This window comes from Ischnura elegans, chromosome 3, assembly GCF_921293095.1.
Source record: "Ischnura elegans chromosome 3, ioIscEleg1.1, whole genome shotgun sequence".
Classification (NCBI taxonomy): Eukaryota; Metazoa; Arthropoda; class Insecta; order Odonata; family Coenagrionidae; genus Ischnura; species Ischnura elegans.
This window is the reverse complement of record NC_060248.1, coordinates 38,945,327-38,966,774: the sequence shown is the minus strand read 5'-3', so window position 1 is coordinate 38,966,774 and position 21,448 is coordinate 38,945,327. Positions and strand designations below refer to the sequence as shown.

General features: G+C 36.9%; 1 protein-coding gene across 1 annotated transcript in view; it reads left to right on the top strand.

The window, feature by feature from the left end:
- Positions 1-21,448, top strand: part of LOC124155171 — a 531,883-nt gene that overhangs the window by 495,711 nt on the left and 14,724 nt on the right. The window contains exons 15-22 of the mRNA XM_046528886.1: positions 1,655-1,996; positions 4,073-4,327; positions 8,319-9,003; positions 9,861-9,973; positions 10,068-10,204; positions 18,719-18,845; positions 19,963-20,122; positions 21,158-21,309. Of these exons, the coding sequence (XP_046384842.1) occupies positions 1,655-1,996; positions 4,073-4,327; positions 8,319-9,003; positions 9,861-9,973; positions 10,068-10,204; positions 18,719-18,845; positions 19,963-20,122; positions 21,158-21,309 (1,971 nt within the window). The remainder of the gene's footprint in view (positions 1-1,654; positions 1,997-4,072; positions 4,328-8,318; positions 9,004-9,860; positions 9,974-10,067; positions 10,205-18,718; positions 18,846-19,962; positions 20,123-21,157; positions 21,310-21,448) is intronic.

Genomic DNA, 21,448 nt, shown 5'->3' with positions numbered 1-21,448 from the left:
GTGCTTTGAAGATCATTGAGAAGATAATTGGCAAAATACTGACCACACTTCTCATTATTTTCTCATCTTTTGCAACTGTGACTGAATCTTGTTGCCAGCTCTTAGGCCTGAATTTTTTATTCATTCTGTGGGCAACAGTTCATATGGCATGCTCTAATTCCGTCATGAATGGTAATTTTGCTATAGCATATTCAATTGACACTAAGCTCCATGTAGGAACAATCCATTTTACCCTAGCACTTACCATTTCCATTCCCTCAAGAAGCTTTTCTTTCAGTATTGTTGTGGAGATGTTACAACCAGAAAGGTAGGCTGCATAGCAGTGGGCAACAAATATGTCAATATAGTTGGACATCAATTTAGTGACTGTTTTTGAGAAGATTCTAGAAAAAGTAAAAGCCTCCTTACCTTATTTTTTGTGGAAGTTGCCATTTATTTTATTGTTATGATTTTATGGTATGGTACCATTCAATGTTACCTGAATCCTCAGAGCTTATTGCTGGAGTTTTCAAAGTTTAAAGCCTGAACTTTTATGCTAAATAAAATATTTTTTTTTTAATCCAGATCTTTTGCCACAAAATTACCCATTCCATGGGATTTACATACTTTATATTTATTCAATTAATTTTACAATATTAAATTAAAATGTTAGGCAACCCTCAAGACTATAGTGTACTGTGGTCACCTTCCTATTGTCCATAAAAAAACTATTTTCCGACAAAAAAACATAATAGTATACAAGAGATTATCCATTATAATCCACGGTGAAAGAAGGGATTTATATTAATGCATATATAAAATAAATGTCTAAAAAAATCAACACTAGTGACATTGCATTTCAAAACAGAAAAATATTAATCATAAGAATCGTGATATTTTCATAAGAAAGTAAATAGCCCACATTTACAAAAAAACACACTATTATGGAGCTGCACTTGTGCTGTGAATTAAAAAAAAAAAATTATTTATGACACCAGCACTTTGTTGCAACTACAGCATTCACAAAAAGCTTCATTATTTACCATTTAACTCTATTGAAATCACATAGATGTCACAATTACCCACATAGCAACGATCCTCTCCGAGATGTGTCACTATGGTCCCAAATGTCTCGAATATCACGTGTGTCTCAGAGATGTCTCGGAGATGAAATGGTGAGACGTTCAGAAATTTAAAAAAACGTATTTAAATGCCATCAATGCCTTCCATATATATATATATTTTTTTGGAGCAAATCTACAGTTTTGATAATTAAAATCACAACATTTAATATGGGTTTCCTATTTTCAAAAGGTCATCGCAAAATTTGTCGCTAAAAGTGATCGAGAAAATTAGGCCATAACTGTATAATTTGCATTTAATTATTTTTTTGCTTAAATTTAAAGCATGCCATAGTACAAAGTCTCATGAGACATCTCAGAGACTTATCTGAGACGTCTCATGAGACATCTCAGAGACCATTTTTTTGGACATAGTGACATCTAAGAGAAGTCTCAGAGACTCTCTCTCTCTCTCTATCTGAAACTCTCAGAATGTCTCTGAGGCATAACATGTGATATTCGAGATGTATTAGAGACGTGTTTCTGCTATGTGGTATGGAAGATGGATTTTCCTCATGTTGATCTCTAACTGTTGATTTTTAATTTTGCTCCAGCCCCTTGCAAGCTTCCTGAAATCGTAAATGGAGTGTATCTGTCTGGCTACAGAGCTGGCCTGACAATTGGCCATGGTGCCACAGTACACTACCAGTGTGATCCCGAAGAAGAGGAGGAGGAGACGACGACCAGTGCAGAGGTACCGAACGAAGGGATGGATAAGAGGAGAGCCATAGGCATGAGCTACATGGGTGGATACAGCAGCTACAAAGGAGGCAGTGGCAGTAGGAATGGTGGAAGCATAGGGCTCGGCAGAGGATCCAATACATTGGTGGAAACTAGGAGGAGACAGATTATGGCACAGCAGAGACGACCCGAGCAAACGGCAGAATGTATACTAGGTTTGTGTTCAACCTTTTCCCATTCAGTGGAGTATCGACTAAGGGATGGATCAGATCTGTTCTCAGTTCCACTGGTCCCTGAGATTAGGATTGGAATGGGAAGCTAAGTCAAAAAGAATCCGTACTGACATAATTTGGACATTTGCACACATTGATCAATGGAAAACAAAATTTTTGAAGAGAGGAAAATTTACTCCAGAAGAAAATTGCAGTTTAAACATTTGAAATTTCACTTGTCTATTTGAAATTGCTCTTTAATTATTTGAAAATTTTCTAGAGCATTATTTACATGAATTAGAGTCATTGCTGAATTTAAATTTAATGACAATTTTTCAAAAACTCTTTAATTTCATTTAATTTACTGCCCCGAAGTTATGATACATTTTGTATTATCTTCAGGAACTGGAGATAATATCTGAAATATAAATGTATCTTAATTGGTTGTTAGATGAAATTAAAGAATTTGTCGAAAATTGCCTGTAAATTTTAATGTACCGATATGCTAGAATTCCACGAGATAAAGCCTGAAACAACTCTCTCTACAATGAGTGATGTTATGATCCAAACAAATGCAAGATAACACTATGTGTTCTTTCAAGCATATTCATTGTATGTTAACCCTATTACTGCCATTGGTTGTGCAAAAACTGCCGCGGGCTGATTTATTGGCCTGACTTATTTTTTACTTTTATATTTCCTGATTGTGTTACGTAAATATACGAGTATATAACCAATAATTTCATTGCTGTTTTGAATTTTATGACGAAAACTGTTTAAATCTGAAGAATTGCTTTTTAGTACTGTCCAGAGAATAATGCTATGGAAGAATTGAAGCGATGAGTATTGCCAGTACGTGGTAGATTTTACAGAGGTATTGTTTTCACGTTATGATCTCGTAGTTACTACGAGTTGAATTTATCTATCGCCAATTTTAAAGTATACCGGGACTAGCCGCGGTGATAACTTTTATGGGAGTCACCCTCAATGCACAATCGTGCGAAAGATCCACAGAGAAAAAATCATTCATTCCCATCCATGATAATTTAACTTCGATATAAAGTAATTGACGTTTGAATCACGGATGTACTTCAATTAGCAGTACTTTCCAATTTGCTGTATGAAAATAAAGCTGCTCAATTGAATTCACCACCATGCGCATATAACAATTGAACAACGTGGACAACTATAAAGTCAACAGAGCACTCCAGTTGAAATAATTAAGAATTATATTGGTTTTTAATCGATTATAGGGCATTTTTTAATTAAATAAACAATACTTTTTTGCTAATATATGCATTTAGTGCTCGTTTTTATGTCAGCTGCCATCTCATTTATACATGAGTGCTTTATCTCTACAGCTTACTAAGATGGTTTCACCATGAATGACAAAATTAAGTAGCTGAAATAATTTAAAATCTGAAATATTGCAAATTCCGGAAAATAGCCTTGACAGTCTTAGCACATCCCACCCAAAATGGGCCGGCAGTAACAGGGTTAGTGAAAATAAGGAACAGCTTTTGGAAATGAAACTCTTGATGAAGAACTGGATCCAAAACCAGGACTGAGCACTGATGATGGGAAGCAAGAGCAGAATCAGAAAGGTCAAACAATTGGGGCCCCTCCATCCTTAGTGTTGATAATTTGAGCATAAAAAAATTTGAACCCTCAATGATCATTATTCAACTGATCACTGTGCAATTTTCTGCTAAAGTAAATTTCCCCCTTCAATCACTTGATCCTGCCTAGATGGGCACATGCCAGAATTCAGAGATTCCGTTAGAGGATGTTTGCCTTCTTAAATGTGTTCAGTGTTGTTTCAGGCTCAAACTGGTGGAATCCATTACATCAGAAAATTAAAAAGTTACAGTCAATTTTTCACTAATACTTCAGACTTTCTGCAAAGTATTGGTGGAAAATTGCCGGTAACTTTTAATGTACTAATTTCTTACATGTTTTTTTGTGTTAAATTCAAACAACTTTCAGTGAAATTCTTGAAATTCAATACTAACATATAATATATGTATCTTTGATATGGTTTTAAAATATGAATTTGACATAAACTCCATTAATTGACAGGTGAATTAAGGCCTCGACTCCCATCTTGCCGATCTCGTCGCCAAAGGCCTCCTAACGGCATTGTCACTTCAACCACTTCTACCCCATATATGGAGACCATCAGTGAATTCCCTGTTTCTACAATGATGGCCTGGACGTCCACAACTGCACCGACAACAACTACCACGACAACAACCACCACAACCCCTCCGCCTACTACCACCACGACAACTGTGCCGACAACCAGCAGCACTACAACTGAGATGCGCACCATTGGTTAGATTTAGTTTTTTTTAACTCGTATTTATAATTTCATCAGTAATGCAACGTAGATAAATTACTAAATTTTCATCCTTCAGAGTAGAAATAACATCAAAGGACATTAACATAGTAGTGTTGCCATCAGTGCATGGGGTGTTGTGCTAATAAATTAATACCAATTAACAAGAAAGAAACACATTTGGTGAATGTGTGAATTATAGTGCTTGTATTGATAGGTACTACTAGGTACAAGATGTATTTTTAAGCCTGCAAGGTGAATTTAATGTCTGACTTGATGAGGAAATTGTGGACATGACAATATATTGAAACAACCACCAAATTTGACTATTATGTGTTATGTTGTTTCCATTTTAATGCCAAATGATTCATCAAAGCTGTACAGTGATGCACTGCCATGATTTCTCCTAATATTTTGTAAATATTCATAATTATTGGAGGAAATCTGTTAATACCATATAAATGACCAACATTACTTGAGGGAAGCGCTATTTGAGCAGGATATTTCAAAAAGAGTAAGAGTAATTTATCTTATAGAATGAGGAAAGAAATTATGTAATGAGATTTAGTAGGAATATGTACTCCTTTTCATTGAATATTCATTATCATTATGAGTTAATATCTACTAATGGAAATTTGATGGAAACGCTTTTCTTGCTGAGAATTAGAATGACAAATACAATGAGTTTTCTTGCCATAATCCCAATGAAATACCAGCAAAAAAATGAAAATTTGACCTTGGAAGACAGCTCAGAATCTTTTTCTGGTAGAAGAAGTCCTGAATTCAAGATATTACAGTTGGTTTTTTGTTTGTTGTCCTTCATTTGAGTTTGAGCTTGTTCTAATGTAGAGAAATGTTAATAAGAGAGTGTTCTTAAAAAATAGTTTTATCGGACAATTAAATACATAGGACTGGACATTTCTTCAGCAGCATTTCTTCTCAAATTGTCCTAGCTGTACCTTTTGTTACCTTATAGACAGCTTCCCTGTGATGCCAAGCTCTGTCAAAAGGGAACTGTTGAAATACTCCAGATGCAATTAAAAGCAGATAATGAAGTATTTGCATTGCAAAAATGCAATGTGAGCATTAGAAAAGAGGTTTAAATTTCTGCACTTTGGCATATTCAAAAAATTCTTTCTTAAACATGAATAAGCAAAATTATGCTAACTAATGATTGAGCATCAATTTATTAAAATCTCTGGCTTCTTTGCAATGATTGATTAACAAAAGAATGCAAATATATCGGAGGCCATTTAAGCCACTATGTTCTCTCCCAGTTTATGCGGAATGTTAGTCAGCATCGATTTCCACTGATGTTTTATTAATTTTTAGGCACTTCATGTTATGCAGCAAAAGTTGATTTTTATCTAAGCCAAAACCATAGGTCACATGACAAAATGTGACTGTGTGATCAAATAAAAAATTTGACGAAAAATTGATACCAACAAACCATGGAGAGTTAAAATCTCCTCACTATCACTGTAAATATGCATCCATTCCCATAAAAATAATTCAGGAGATTAAATTATAAATATATATGAAATAGAACTGAAGAGTGAGATGATGACTGAATTCACACGTAGTATTGTGTGATTAGCACAATAAAATTATGTGCACCAACATTATAGTACAATGTAAAATGGCCTGGAGGAGAAAACTTCTTCTGGTTAAAAAGGCATCATTATTGAACTGAAATGCCATATGTGCATAATTATGGAATGCAAACTTTTCCTTATTATTTTTCTCCCAGTACTTTTCTTGAGAATTAAATCCATTGAATCACATAATATGATGAATAATCAGGGCATTATTTCTTTATTAACTGTGCAAAACCTAGAAACAATCCGCATAAACCTCCTGTGTGTACAACATTTTAGCTTTCAGTCTGATTTTACCTTATGTCAAATTGAAATTTTAAACATCTCCTTCGGGATATGAGCCTGTTTTATATTTATTAGGTGTATTTGTGATTTTTATATCAATGATCAAATTTTTATTTAAATCATTATTGGCCGTACAAGTTACATTCTTGGGCACTTGATAGCTGTCACTATGATATGGGAGTCAATTGGAGATTTTATTTTTCAACTAACAGCCTTGGTCTCATATAAATGCATTGCATTTAAATATGCTTTCATCCTGGGCTTTATTAACTTTATAGGCTCATCATGCAATGAAAATTGCTGGAGATATTTTTTTATTACCTATTGACTGCTTCCTTTCAGAAGTCTGTAGTCATTCGCAAATTTTTTTGGTAACTCAATTCCAAGAAAATCCCTTGATGCAAGTAGGTACTGCCAACCCAGCATGAAGGATGCAACAGACTTTAGTTAGTAATAAAATAAATAGAGACCACAGAAAGATAGATAGTCTTTATTTTAGGGAAAAAATATTGTTGAAACTCTAATTTTATGAACCATTTGAAGTGGAAGCAGTAAAAACTGCTCACATCTGTAAAATGTAAAATGGAGATTGGAGAGTAATATCGACATCAGCAGTGCATTTTTAACATATTTAAACATAGAGGAAATGTTAATCTGTGTCCTTTGGATCATCATTCTTCTATTATGGATTGTCTTTGTGTGGAAATCACATACTGATCATATCTTATTGCATGATTGTGTTAATGAACTGTGTATTCAATTTATTTGTGCCAAAAGACACAAGATAAGCTAATCGCATAGTTGACTAGGAATTATCATTTGATTCTTACTCTGTATCAAAGCATATTCCCTCAATTTCTGATAACTTCATGACAAAATCTTTTTCACTGAATGTGTAGCGCAAAAATGAAATCTAATGAATGATTAACCCAATATACATAGCATAGCATGGGTGTATTTGAAATCCCTCAGAATTAGTCAGAAATAGTAAAAATATCCATTGTTATTTTTCCTTAAAACTGAAGTCATGAAATTGCTGAAAAATTGCATGCCAGGATACTAATTGGAGACTTTAAATTGCAGCTTGTGCCTCTATCAATCATAAATTCTTCTAGTAGTTTAAATGTCAATTACCAATGTGTTCCCTTTGAATTCTATACTGTACTCATCTCCATTTCACAGACTTTAACAATGAGACAATTATTGCATGAAATATTGCCTTCTATAGCCCTGTAAAAATAAGTATTTCATATGCATTCTTATGATGTATAAATATCTAGGAAAGAGACAGGCACCACATGTATGGGCTAACATTATGGTGATGTAATGTACTCAACTCCCAAAATTTTAACAATAAATTCATGAATTGCATTGGACTTGTTTATTTTATCTCTTAAAACTTTGGATGTGACTAAAAAATTTTTATTTGTGCAGTTCTCCCGACTAAGCACATAGTTTTACTGAAATAACCAGCATGCTTTGATGTATATCGAGCATGGTATGGCCATAACTTTTTAACTTAAAAAACTTTTTAACTGAAAAAGCTATACATCTATCCATCTCCATCTGGTGAGTAAAGCCCTTTCAATTTTATATACTATTGAAACCATAGGTGAAATGAATATTATGGATCATATTTTTGGTGTGTACTATACCATGGGAAGTGATTTTCAGTCATACTAATTTTCTTTGGCTTTAAATTTTTTTTTTTTTCAAAATGAGTTTAGAAGGAAAGTTAACTATCACCAAGATCCAGAAGGGCTTTGTTCAACAGATAAAAGTATCAATACACTTTTTATCTCAAATCTTCTCGCTTGGTAGTTAGTGGTTGTGGAATACAGGAATCCTTAAGGCATTGTTGGCACGTTGCTTGTACTTTCAGAAGCTATTGTCGAAAGCACAACTACTGCCTTTGTGCTAGGTGGAGGTTACGGGATGGGAGGGGGCATGGGGGGCGGGATGGGCAGAGGGGGTGGTGGTGGTGGTGGTGGCCGGGGTGGAGGCATGGGAGGAGGTGGTGGTGGGGGCAGTGGCCGTGGAATGGGGAGCGGTGGAGGTGGCTCGGGTCGTGGAAATTCCAGACGTGCTGAAGTTCTTGGAGCAGGAATTTTAGGTGCAGGGGTCGTCGGATCGGTCAGCTCTGCCAGCGGTGGAGTGGACAAAGCCTCCGCAGCATCGCCCGGAGGCTCTGGGACGCCCTCTGGCGGAACCGGAAGCTCCTCGGGAGGGGTCAGTGCAGCCACCGGAGCAGGCACTGCCATCGCCAGCAGCGGAGGAGCGGTCATCATCCCCACCACCACGGAGGCCCCCACCACACCCAGCACGACGACGGTGGAGAGCGTCGGAGTGGGCATTGGCTCCTCAATCGGCATGGGCAGTGGGCGTGGTGGGGGAGGATTTGGGTCAGGCAGCGGCCGGGGCGGAGCGGGCAGTGGGTCGAGTATCGGCTCGAGGGGAGGTGGTGGTTTTGGCAGCGGGAGTGGGAGCAGGAGTGGGGGTTTTGGGAGCAGTGGTAGCAGAGGGGGAGGTGGTGGAGGGAGCACTGGGGTGAGAGGGGTCGGGGGTGGGGGTGGTGGTGGGTTAGGTGGGGGCGGGAGAGGCGGAGGGGGCTTCGGAGGGGGATCGGGACGAGGAGGTGGTGGTTACGGAGGAGGTTACGGGAGTCCTGGGGGAGGAGGGATGGACTCAGGACTGGAAGGACCCCAGCCTGGATCCTGTGGGCCCCCTGCCCGGGTGCAAGGATCTTTACTCTTCCGTAATGGAGAGCCGTTGGGTGACAGCGAAAGGAGGTTTGTATCTCTCATGTAAATTTCATATTATTCCACTTTTATTTAACCCTTTCACTTTTAATGCTTTCACTTACATTGACCAAAAAATGAGTCACTTTTTTAGCTTTGGTTGCAGCAATGAGTAACTTTTTTAGCACTTTAGGTTGCAGCTACTTCTGTGCCGCGTATATGATGTGACCAACACGGTGTACTTAGGGGAATGCACATGAAAACTCAAATGGAAAGCATCCAAGTTTTAAAGTTAGTGAAAAAGATCCATTCATCTAAAAATCCATCCATCTAAAAATCAGGGGCAGGGAACGTGCTAAATTTATTTTGATTATTGTTGATTCGTTTGCAGTCCCTGTTGATTTATTTTAAACCAATATAAAATTGATTCATGTTAATATTCTTGCACTATTTTCCACATTTTACAGCCTTAAATTTTAATCTGTTCCTTAACTACTGTTGCTTAATTCCTTTTTCATGGGAATGTTAGCAAATGATTACTTTAAAATTTTTTGAAATGTTAGCTAAGGTTATTTAATTAAAGTGGGCCCTCTGCCTGAATACTAGGATCTTTCTTCACCCAAATGGTGAACAAAATATTTGAAGTGTGATGTGGCAAAGAAGAAAGAACTGGTTCTCCTTCCCTGAATGTGTGATATTAACATGCTTATGGCTAAGTCTGAGATGAAGCTAGTCTACCATCACCTATCCATAGGTTGATTTCCTGATTGAGTGAAAACTAAGGGTTTTATTATTATGAATATCATAAACAAATTGATGGATGCTGTTGGAGCTAAGCGGAAGGTTTTGTATATTTTCATGTTATTGACTTTGCGTCATTGCAATAAAAGTATGTTCTTTAATTTCAGTTTTCCAGATGGCACAGAGGTGACTTTCAATTGCATTGCAAGCATCATGGGGGAGAGGACCACCTGGAGAATAATATGTGAAAATGGAAGCTGGGTGGGGCGTTCTCTAAACTGTGGTGATTCACTTTTCATTCTCAAACGTTTTTTTTTGCACTGGTCTTTCTAAGGATAAAATATTCAATTTTATTTCCTATTTTCCCTTTCCAGGCGATGACTTTAATGAGGGTGGTCTGATAAGAAATACATCTTGCCTGTTCAGGAATTCAGAGCCAAATTTAGTCACATTTTACAATGATCAAATGATAACTGAGGTGGTGGTGGAGTTTCCTCCTGGAACAACCTTGGTAATGTATTATAATCACTTAATATATTTTATTACAGTTGAAGTTGTTTGTTTCATCTAAAAATTAAATGGTGTGCTGCCTAATGCCACAAAAAATTTGCATGGACTACATCTGTAATGAATACTACAGCTGGCAGACAAGTTTCTTTCAAATACAGTGGAACCTCGTTAAAGCGAGTGCGGGCTATTGCGAGACCCCCACCATTATGAGAGATAGCCAAAGTACCGTCAATGGACCCTATAATAAGCACGTAAAAAAATTTGTTTTTACGAGGCCCTTTTGGTGTTGGCACTCCCCATAGCAAGAGTTTCCATCACCGGAAAACCTTCACCAAGAGTCCCTAATCTTTCTAATTTCTTGCGATCTGTTAGAAATGAAGTTAACATGGAGTGCTCAGTCTCAAATTTATGTAGTAAACTGTCGTTCAATAAATAAGTAGTCCATTTTGGTGAAAATATTGTGGCATTAACATTCGCGAATGCTTGATCTTCTTTTGTTCCTTGGTCGGCAGAAAGCAGTCGGCAGCATACCCGTCCGTGAGTTGCGTGAATAGAAAGCATTTGATGATAGACACCATGGCCAAAAAACACCAAACACATCTAAGCAAGAAAATAAAAATAATAGAGTAATATGAGAGTGGCGTAATTAATTTATCCTCCTATTTGCTCTTCACAATAAAAAAAACAAAAGTGCCCAAGGAATGCAGACCATGAAGGAACTTTGTTTGGGTGGTTTTTCCCGCTTCAATCTGCGGGAACTTCTGAGAAAGGGGCTATGCCTAAGCCTAAAACAGAGTATTTCAGGGATAGATTGCAAATCAAAACCTTCAAGAGTTCGGAAGGTTGGTTATACTAATTCAAAGCACGAAAGCGTTATCTCCCGTCATAATTGCTGGTGATCCCTTCAGTGTAAACCCGAAGTCGTGGAAGAAAACACTCAGATCCTAAGTATCTTAAGAAGTATTCCCCGCGTGACATAAAATAGACGAAAGGGAAATCTTTTACAACCTACTCCCCAACAAAACCCTTGCAGTACATGGTATTTCTTGCAATGATGCTTCCGAAGTAGGTAGTGCGCCTTAGCGATGATTTAGGATGCACGATACAATGATACTCAGCGTGAATTGTCTGGATGGACGTATTTATTCTCTGTTGTGGTTACAAGTAGTAGTCACAATCACAGTGTACTATTCACAAGGGTGAACTATTCGCATCAGTGGTCGGAGTCGTACTCTCATGCTCTCTTCTGTCACCTGGGCGGCCGAGCATTGCCTGGTGGCTGCTGGAATAACTCTCAGAGCAACTGACTCTCGTTTGGCACCATGTCGTATGCATTCCGTGCCGCCACAGAGGGCATATGTGAAAAGCTGATGCTGTGCTTTTAGTTTACTTAGTTTAAAAATTCTGCATTCCTTTTTCATGTGTCTCATTATTGAGAATGTTAAATCAATAAATTCATACTCGTAAGTTTTTTTTGGCTTTAGGGTCCATCAGATGAGTATGCCTTTCCGTTTCTTTGGTGCAAATATTACCCATGTGAGTTATATTCGTCGCAATTTCTTGCATCTTGCTTTTCTTTTACTTAAGTGACATCAGCATAAATCTGCTTTATATTTTTTCGTGAAATAATATCACGTTAATATTTTTTTCTAATATTAACAATTTTAATTCAAATCGTTTTTATTGCAGTGCCCTGGTAAACTCTGTATATTATCTCTAACACATCGCGAGCGTAACACTCAAAAAGGAGCTCTTTTTAACAAAGGCAATTTTAATCACATCATTTTGCATGCTTTGCAAACTTTTTACCGTAGATAATGAAGACATTGCATTATATGATACCCAAGGAGGAATGAAAAGTCATTATGACATCATCTTGATGTCATTTTCAAGTCATGGCTTGGTAGTCACCGTGACCTCAAAATGGTCCCTTGAAATGACATCTTTCTTGACTCATGATGATGTCAATATGACCTTAAATGACTACCTATCATTTTGACCTCATTATGACCTCACTTTGACTATTTGTGACCAAACCTATTTGTTCTTCTAATGACAATTCATACTTTAATTTCTGCATTTAGATTGTCATTTAGGGATAAATTAAAAACTTCAGATGTGTAACTCAACCTTTATTAGGATTTTATTGCAACAAAAAACAGATAGATTATACAAGAAGAAATTCCTCAGGATTTGTTTTTAATTTTCCTTTTAATGTTCCTTTTCTCCCTCTTCAAATACAAATCGAGAAAAATCATCCACATCAGCCATTTCAGTTGATTCTGTAGCATTTCCTTTCCCCTCAGTTGCCTCTAGTTGCTTTAGCAGTTGTGTTGAACCACCACTGAATCTTTGCCTTCGTCTTCATTACTTTACCCTTAAGGAAATTCTTCCATTGTGGGACTACAAACAAAGGAAAAAATAACACTAAGAAGCTGAAAGTTTCTAATTTTGATGATACATTAACTAGAAAAATTGACACTAACTGCAAATAGCCTTATTGATGCAGGGTTTGTTGAACATAATTTTTCCAACCTCTTCATCCCAATTGATGCAGCGAGCAAATTCATTTGGACACATATTTCTAGTCACATGGGCTGAAAACACCATCTCATTAGTATGATCAACATCAATTTGTCTAAGATGTTAAGCCTGTGAGAAAGGAAACCAAAATAATTTTAACTCTAACATATGGCACAAGAAGGGAAAATGGAAAGGTTTAATTTGATGGATGATGTAGAGCGGGTAACTGTCAATTTACTCACGTATGATTTGAAGAGATATGAGGTTTTTAGGAGCTCTTCAAAGTTCTTTAAATCCTTCTCGTCATCCAGAAAAGTTTTGGCATATTAGCTGCATCAAACATCTCATCTTCTGGAGCAATATAAAGCAAATTTTCATTTCCTTTTCCTCTCTTTAATGGCTGCAGTCACTTGTCTCATTCGCAAAAACAAGCGTAAATAATCCGAGAAATGGCAGATTACAGAGAAGCAAACGCTCCATTGTTGATTTGAAATGAAGACCGATATTTATTATTGGCTATTATTCCCGTAGTGACGCACGTACGAGCTCTCAACGAAAATATTATTGAAAACGTGGAGAAGCTTCATTATTTCTTACGCAAATGCAGCAATCAGCGACGATGAGTTGTTTAAAAAAACCGCGTCGCATGGTAGTTTAGAAATGGCGCGTCACGGATTTTCTTCGAAATATTTTGGCAAAATCCCGGGGACTTTCTTGCGGCAAAAGCAAATAATAGACCATTTTTAAGGAACAATAATCAAATAAAACGTCATTAAATCTCGGACGGAAATCGATAAAAATACCGAGACCAAAACATCGCTATCTAATACATTATCACGATATATATCATCCGATACAAATATCAGGGCCCATAAAAATCGCTTACCGATAAAATACCACGATGTATCATTTCATTAAAAAATCTCCAGCCCGATAAATATTTGCCTTCAGATAAAATATATCACGTTGTATAATTCGATGGAAAAATAGCTACTATATAATATTGCGATGTACATTCTAAGTTTTTAACGCGCCAATTTATGGTGTAGCGTAAACGAAGGCCATTCCTATACATTGTATTTTCCCAAACTAATTTCCCGATGCCAAAACATGATATTTATTGAACGCGACGACGCGATCGGGTGATAAATCACTATTTCTTATCGCGGCTGCGGCTTTAATGAGACGATAAACTGTGATATTTTATTCGAGCAGCAATTTTTATTGGATAATTTCGTGATATTTTAGCAGTGGCGATTTTTTATTGGATTATCAAGTGCAGTATTTTATAATATGGTGATTTTTATCGGGCCCAATATATTTGTTATTGGATGAAACGTCTATATTTTATCGAAAGGATATTTCTACCATATAATAGAAGTTCCGTAGTATTTTATCGGAAGACTATTTTTAACGATTCCGATATTTTTAAGGGCTCAGTTAATTTATCGCACCCGATATTTTTATTGGACGATATATCGTGATATTTATCGGTTCCGATATTCTATCGGTTCCGATTCTTTTATTGAGCCCTATGTATCGGACATTCATTGATCAATAAAGTACAAAACTCAAATTCGTATTTCCGATATAATTAATTATTGCGATATTTCACGATATATCACCCGGGGCAAGTGGCGCAGTCACGTCTTGGGGTACCAATAGGGGAAGGGAAGGAAGGGAGAATTTTAAGGGGCGCCACCTTTTAAATTTAGACCTAAAACCTGGCTATGTCACTGAGTGGCCTATTGGATGTAGCCACTGGCTATTGGCAGATAGGTCCCAGGAGTTCAAACCTGGGGTGAAGCTTTGGGCTCCTCAAAATTAATAATTATCTGTAGAACTATCCCAGGGAAAGGAACTGGCCCCCTCCTTAAGGTGTGATATTCGAATATCGCATGCCCGGTTGTGTGAAGTCTGGGGTGAGCTCTACCCTCACCTTTCCCAACCAACCTTCAGGTTGGAATGTGGGGAGAGCGAGTATGTTAGACAATATTTGACAATTTTTGAACAGGTTCTCACTTTTAGTGAAAACTAGTACAAATTAATTCAAAGTCAAAATGACGTCACTTTGACATCAGAATGACCCGCAAAAAGGCACCTTCACAGTCATGACTGAATAGTGACTTTTCGTGTGTCATTTTGAGGTCAAAGTGACGTCATTTTGACTTTCTTTCCTCCTTGGGTAGAAAAAGTCTTCTGAGGCAGAATCATTATACAACCTTCCACCGTTTTTGTCTGCAGAAACAAATGCAATATGTTATTTCACTTAACTGCCGCTTAACGTATAGGAACAATAAACATACACCAAGAAGCATTTGAGGCATTAAATAACCACGATACAGTTTTATGAGTTATTTTTTTAATTTTCAGTGGAAAATACCAAAATAATACAATGAACACGTAAATGCACTTATTAATTACATAGAAAAATGGCTTCGTTGATTGTGCATTGGCATAATGATTGACAAAGCAATGCTTTGCATGATTTTTATTCAGTACGGTGCTTGTAAATTGTTTGAACGGTTAGTTGTTGTTTAAGTAAGGAAATTTAGTGATGCAAAAAAAACACCTCCTTTCGTCTTGATTTATGCTTACGTTTATCGGATAGGCATATCTTTGTCACCGCACCACTCCTGTTCCTGTATAACTGTTCGCAATATGTATATTGGCTATTATTTGCTCCACCTCCGGTAAAGCAACAATTCACTAAAGCGAGTATTTATTTGATCACTGTGGGGGTTTGTTTTATCGAGGTTTCACTGTACATAACTTTTTTTAATATTTCTTAATATTGATTTAACATGCTGATTGTGAGCAACCAATGTCTACACAATTTTTGAAATTATAATTTTCAAGTTAGTAAGTAGTATACATTCATTGTTCCTAAATTATGTCAGATCATTTAAACTTATTTTGTGACCTATGGCGAAGCTTTAAAATCATAGAAAATGTAGTGTAAAAGTTGTATGTTTACTGTAAGAATTATCAAAAACAAAATAGCTACTTATTGGTAGGTACCCTTGGATTTTGTTATTCTGAGGTTCCTTTTGTATTTGAAAATTTATCTTCCTCTGTTATACAACTAAAGAATCATCATAAAAATTTGTGGATTGTGCATGCAGAAAATTGTAAGTAAAATATGTGACCATTTAATCTACAAATTAATGGTGAATTTATCAATACACATTTTATTGTACTTGAGTGTAATATAAAACCTATTTTGGAAAGTACCTAATTGATATTTACAGTGTATGAAATCATTGAATATATTCCTATCTTATTACTTATAATTATTAATCCCCCCTAATTAATTTCCTACCAAATACTTTGATCAAAGTAACTATTCTTGAGCCTATTTATATTCTTTTGGTATTCAGACTGTTATAATGTTCTATATCACAATGATGTATGTAGTTCATGAATTGTGTCAGATTCATTGGAAGCTGTACGAGGAGGACCCAAAAATAACTGGACACATTTTGTAAAAAATTCAAAATTTAATTTTTTGTGTTTCAAACACTAGTCATCTTCAAATTACTCACCGTTTATACTGATACATTGATTAAAATGTTTTTTCCACTGCACGGAACACCTTTGGTACTCGTGGTGTCCGATGCCTTACAGCGCCGCCTTCGATTCTCTAATCACCTCCGTAATGTAACCAAAAAATTTCCCTTTCATCACCATTTTAATTGAGGGGAACAAAAAGAAATCACAAGGTGCGAGATCTGCTGTGTAGTAGGGTGGATGTTGAAGCAGTGTTATGCAATTTTTTTACCAAAATCTCAAGTCGTGGCAAGGAGCGACACATGCCGCTTTTTGATTAGGAATCAGTCAACAAGAGGGGAATGAATTTCACCGTTTGTTGTGAGACTTGTAGCTGTCTTTGAATTGCAAATACCACTCATGCACTTGAGTCATTTTTAAGGCATGTTCTTTATAAGCTGTAGAAAATATGTTTACTGCTTCCAACTCAATTTTACCGAGCAGAGAACAATTTTTCAATGCTGCACGCTGTTCTTGAATATCACCCATTTCAAAAATCGAAGAAGTCAAAAACCTCTTTGAATGTAAACTAAATGTAAACGTCAAATCTAAAGCCATGCTGTTTCACATACTGACTCAGAAATGATGAAATAACACCCATCTAATGGGAGAAGCCCAAAATGTAAGAGCGATGCATACAGCGATTTCCATCTGGTTATATTTGGTTCCCCCCTTGTCATGAAAGCTATGAAGTTAGCCTTAATACTTTGCGGTATTTAAATTTAAATGCCTTTTAACCCTCTGTTCCGGCAAATTTTTAAACCTCATTCTTAGAAGGGGCATAGTCATAGTAAAAATTCCATAACTTATTTAAAAATTAATACATATTTTTAAATGTGACTTTGAATGTAATACTCACAAATAATTTCAGCATTTCTTCTTTGTGTGATATTCCATAAAACATTTTCCTTTGTGGGGTGGAGCGCCGCAAGTTGAGCACACATACCTAGTCTCTTTCTTAATTTTTCTTAGAGGGCACACTTTGCATCTTCTTTCTTCCCCTTTCCAATGATAGGGATGAGATGATGTCTACCAAGGTCTGTCGAGAAGCGTTGTGGGTGATCTCTTGAAGGGACATGCTCTGTTGGCTTATCTTCTCCGTCCTCGTCCAAGGATGACTCAACTGACTCCTTACTCGCTGCCCACTCTCTGGCGATCTGGAGCAAAAATCCTTAGAAACGAATGCTACTTGAAAAATTTAGAGTTTTATTAACACTAAAAGCATTGAAAAGAGCACAATTTATGAGCCACAGTACTACTTTCTTCAACCATTTCATTGTTTTTCTCATTGTGGAGTAATTGGATAGGTGCTCCAGGTTGGCCCAAAGATTGCTCCAAGTTTCTCTCTAAATCTATTTTTCCCATGAAGTAGAACTTCCTGCCAAATTATTGTCTTTGTGTGCACTCATATCAGAGCCACTTTCAGTGATCACTAGAGGAATAGATTTTCTAGTTTTCATGTTGACCACAATATCAGAATCGCTTTCACTCTCTTCACTATCTTCATCGTACTCTAATGGTGCATCTGATAGATCATCTGCGAACAGGTCTAGCATAATTTCTTCTTCATGCAAAGCACTGCCTTTCCTAAGTGACACCATGATATAGAATAGAAATTTCCTGTGAATGCTTCTTGCAGTATGAGTAGAGATACGAACAAACCTTTGTGGCAGAAAAATGAAATACCAAATTCACTTTTCATTGAGACTCAAGGAAACACGAACTGCTCCAGGCACAATGGGACAGGAAGCTAACCCAAGGCCGACAAATAAGTAAGAGCACTCCATTGTGAGTCCCCCAGTTCCTTTTGTCATAAATGTATGCATTGACGTAGCAGATAGGTCCACTTGTTGAGAGTGCATCTCGGAGGAGGGGTGATAGAGATAAGGAACAAACTTGCCGGCTGAACCAGGGCCATATGGCTAAACTCCCCGAAAATTATGGGGTAAGAGTGTTGTGTACCCCTAAAACCCCAATAAATAAAATATCAACGACAGAGGAAGAGGGAAGATGCATAAGAGTGTAGTTCTTGAGAATGACGTTACTTAACATTACGGACAAACAGCCTCAAGTTTAAATAAGGTTAAATGGCAAAATTTTATAACTATACACTACCTTTTCAAAAATTATGATACATCTACTCATAATAAGTTACAAAATGCAACTGAAAAATTAGTACAGAATATGTATATCATTTTACATAATTGTAACTGTTGGCACGTCTCTATGATGACAATTCTCGTCATCTGTCGGGAACGCTTGGGAAAACAATGACGAGAATTCTCACCATCCGTATGCAACGTGTTAAATTTAATGCATCATGAAACTGTGGCTCTCCACTAAAATATAATGCTCTTCATAAAATATAATGGTTTTATGATAAATTTGAATGTCATATAAAAAGATTCTCACTTCTATAATTAATTTTTTTATGCAAATACAGGTTTCCAGATGTGTTGACATTGGGAAATATGCCATGATTGGTTCGAACCATAGACGTTGCATTGGAGGTGAATGGGATGGTCAGAGACCTGTCTGCTTTGGTCTCAATCAAGAAAATGATTATGCATGTGAGTTTATTTGATATATTTTCTAATTGAATGTATACATAGGGATGTACAGAGCAGGACTCCCCCTCCTGACATTACTGTACTCACCCAAGGGTGCCCAGCAACTTCATCCTGTTCAGCTCACTAATAGTGCCCCAATTGCATGTATCATGAAACTGTGGCTCTTCAATAAAATATAAAGCTCTTTATGGTGGTATACCCAGTTCACTTTACCTTTGTGACTGAGCTGGTGTAGTTAAAGCAAGGGGAAAGGTACCTTTTGTGAGAGCCAAGATAATGTCGGTGAGCCTTGGTGATTGGGAAGGGAAGTACCAATAGAAAGAGCTGGATCGAACTTAACGTTGCCAAATTTACATAGCTGGCTTGTTTATCAAAGGCAACACTGCTAGCAAATACATGATGTTAACGCAACTGAGGTCAGAGAGCAACTGAATTTCCGAAGGACTATGAGCTATGCATGATGAATTTTAATTGGCCTAGATAAAGTCACAGGTGGAGAAACTTCCCCTTTGCTCACCCTCACTTGCTTTAGCCATACCTGCTCATATCAGCTGCAAAGATAAATTGAGCGGGGTATATACATATGTTATCTGCTATTTGCTTGTATTGTTTTGTTATTCAAATTTTCATGAAACCTTTGATTGCTATTTATTTTCTGAGAGGGGAAGGCAATTCTACTACAGTTCCTTGAAAATGCTATGGTTTAGCGAACTTGATATAATAATAATAAGTTTTATTGTTCCCAGAGATCACATATGTACTGGTGACATCGGAAGTCGTCAAAAAAAATTATAAAAATAAATAATAATAGTTACAAATAAATGAAGTGATAGGAATATTAACAATTTTTACTGTTTAAAGGAAAAGTTACATTTTTTTGTGGCTGATGGACAAAGATTACTCAGGCTAGAGTAGTTGTTTTCCATTAAATATTTCTTCAGAGCATTCTTGAAATATAATCAGGGATTTATTTTGCTTGAAGGGGCAATGGGACCACCCTTTATCCAGGAAGTCTGGGGGTGCCCATTAGTGGTAATGCATAAACCACAAAACGCTAGCAACCATGATTGTGCTACACAATACTTTTCATGTGATTTCTTTTTTTCTAACTTTCTAGTGGAAAAACCTCCAACTATACTATTCCGCCATCAACTTGGACCCATAGCACAGAGCAATGATGGACGTTTGATAGTGTATCCAGGAGCCATATTGCACATGGAGTGCCTGTGGATACGCAGATTTGGTACACCAAAATGGGTAGTGAGCCATAATTATAGGTAATAAATCATCTTCTTATACAATCAATATGTTGGCTACATTCTTAGATCTCTCACAGAATGAAAACTCCACTCTAGGTGAGATGTGAGCAAAAGCATAATTCAAATAAAATTTAGAGATGGGTCCGTTCTGGTACCCATTTCTCGGTACTGCCTTTTCTTGGCTGTGGAACCGGTATCGAGAACCGGTTGCATAAAGTCGGTACTTTGGAACTGGATCGGAACGGTGGCGAGGATTTGAATTTGGCATCCAAAGCCGAAATGGTCCTCAGGTTATTTAAGGCCAAAAAATGAAAAGGGATTAAAAAATGCATATAATTGCTTTCCGATTGCATGGCTTCCACGTTTTTTTCTTTTGAGAGTTGCATGCTAACTCATGCATTTAAGAATTGGTCAGTTTGTTGCTCTCGCCAACACTGTAATATTTCCATAGCCGCTTTCAAACAAGCTGACTTTTTGCCTGCCGCCGTCCACGGCACGGGACCGTTCTTTGAACTTACCATCGGTCCCTATGGAGTCTTCAAATGAGTCAAATTATGCCATTGACGGCACAGTGCCCATTTGGCCCGGCGATGCACCGTCTACGGCATGAAATACAGACAGTGCTACATTGAGTTTGCTTTTAGACAAAACGACTTTTTGTCGGCAGCCATTCACGTGAAATTCAGGCAGCTTTCGCTCATTAGTATTTGAATACATGAGTTTTGCTTTACATCAAGAAAATTTAATAGGTGTGAACTATATTTCAGTTACATAGCCCTTGGTATAAATTTTAAGGATCCTAGATCAACTCCAGATTTTTCATCTGGAATTTTATCCTCTCATTTTCATAGTTCTAAGCACAAATTTTTACATTTCTTTCGATTTTAATCGATCAATGATGTCCTTACTCTATAATTGCTTTCCATCATATCTCAGAGCTGACTCTGGTCACAAACTTACATTAAGCCTCAAATTTAGTTGTTGTTTCAAAAGTTTCTTGTCCTGAACTTATTGGCATACTTTCTCATATCTTATAAATTATTTTCATTTTAGAAATTATCCAGAGGGATGGACAACCGATCCTGGAAGAGATTCTCAGCTAGAATACCGGCTAAGCATATATCATGCTAGCAGAGATGATTCTGGAACATTCTCCTGTGTCACTCCAACAAGGCATACACATTCAGTAGAAATAGTCGTCAAAGGTAAAATGGAATACATGTATATGTTAGCAAATTAACTGAATGTGTTATTTTATTTTTCATGAGGGCTATGAGTTGTGAGCTTACTGCTAATGATGAGGATGAATGGGATATTAAATATTCTTTAAATTGCACCTTCCTT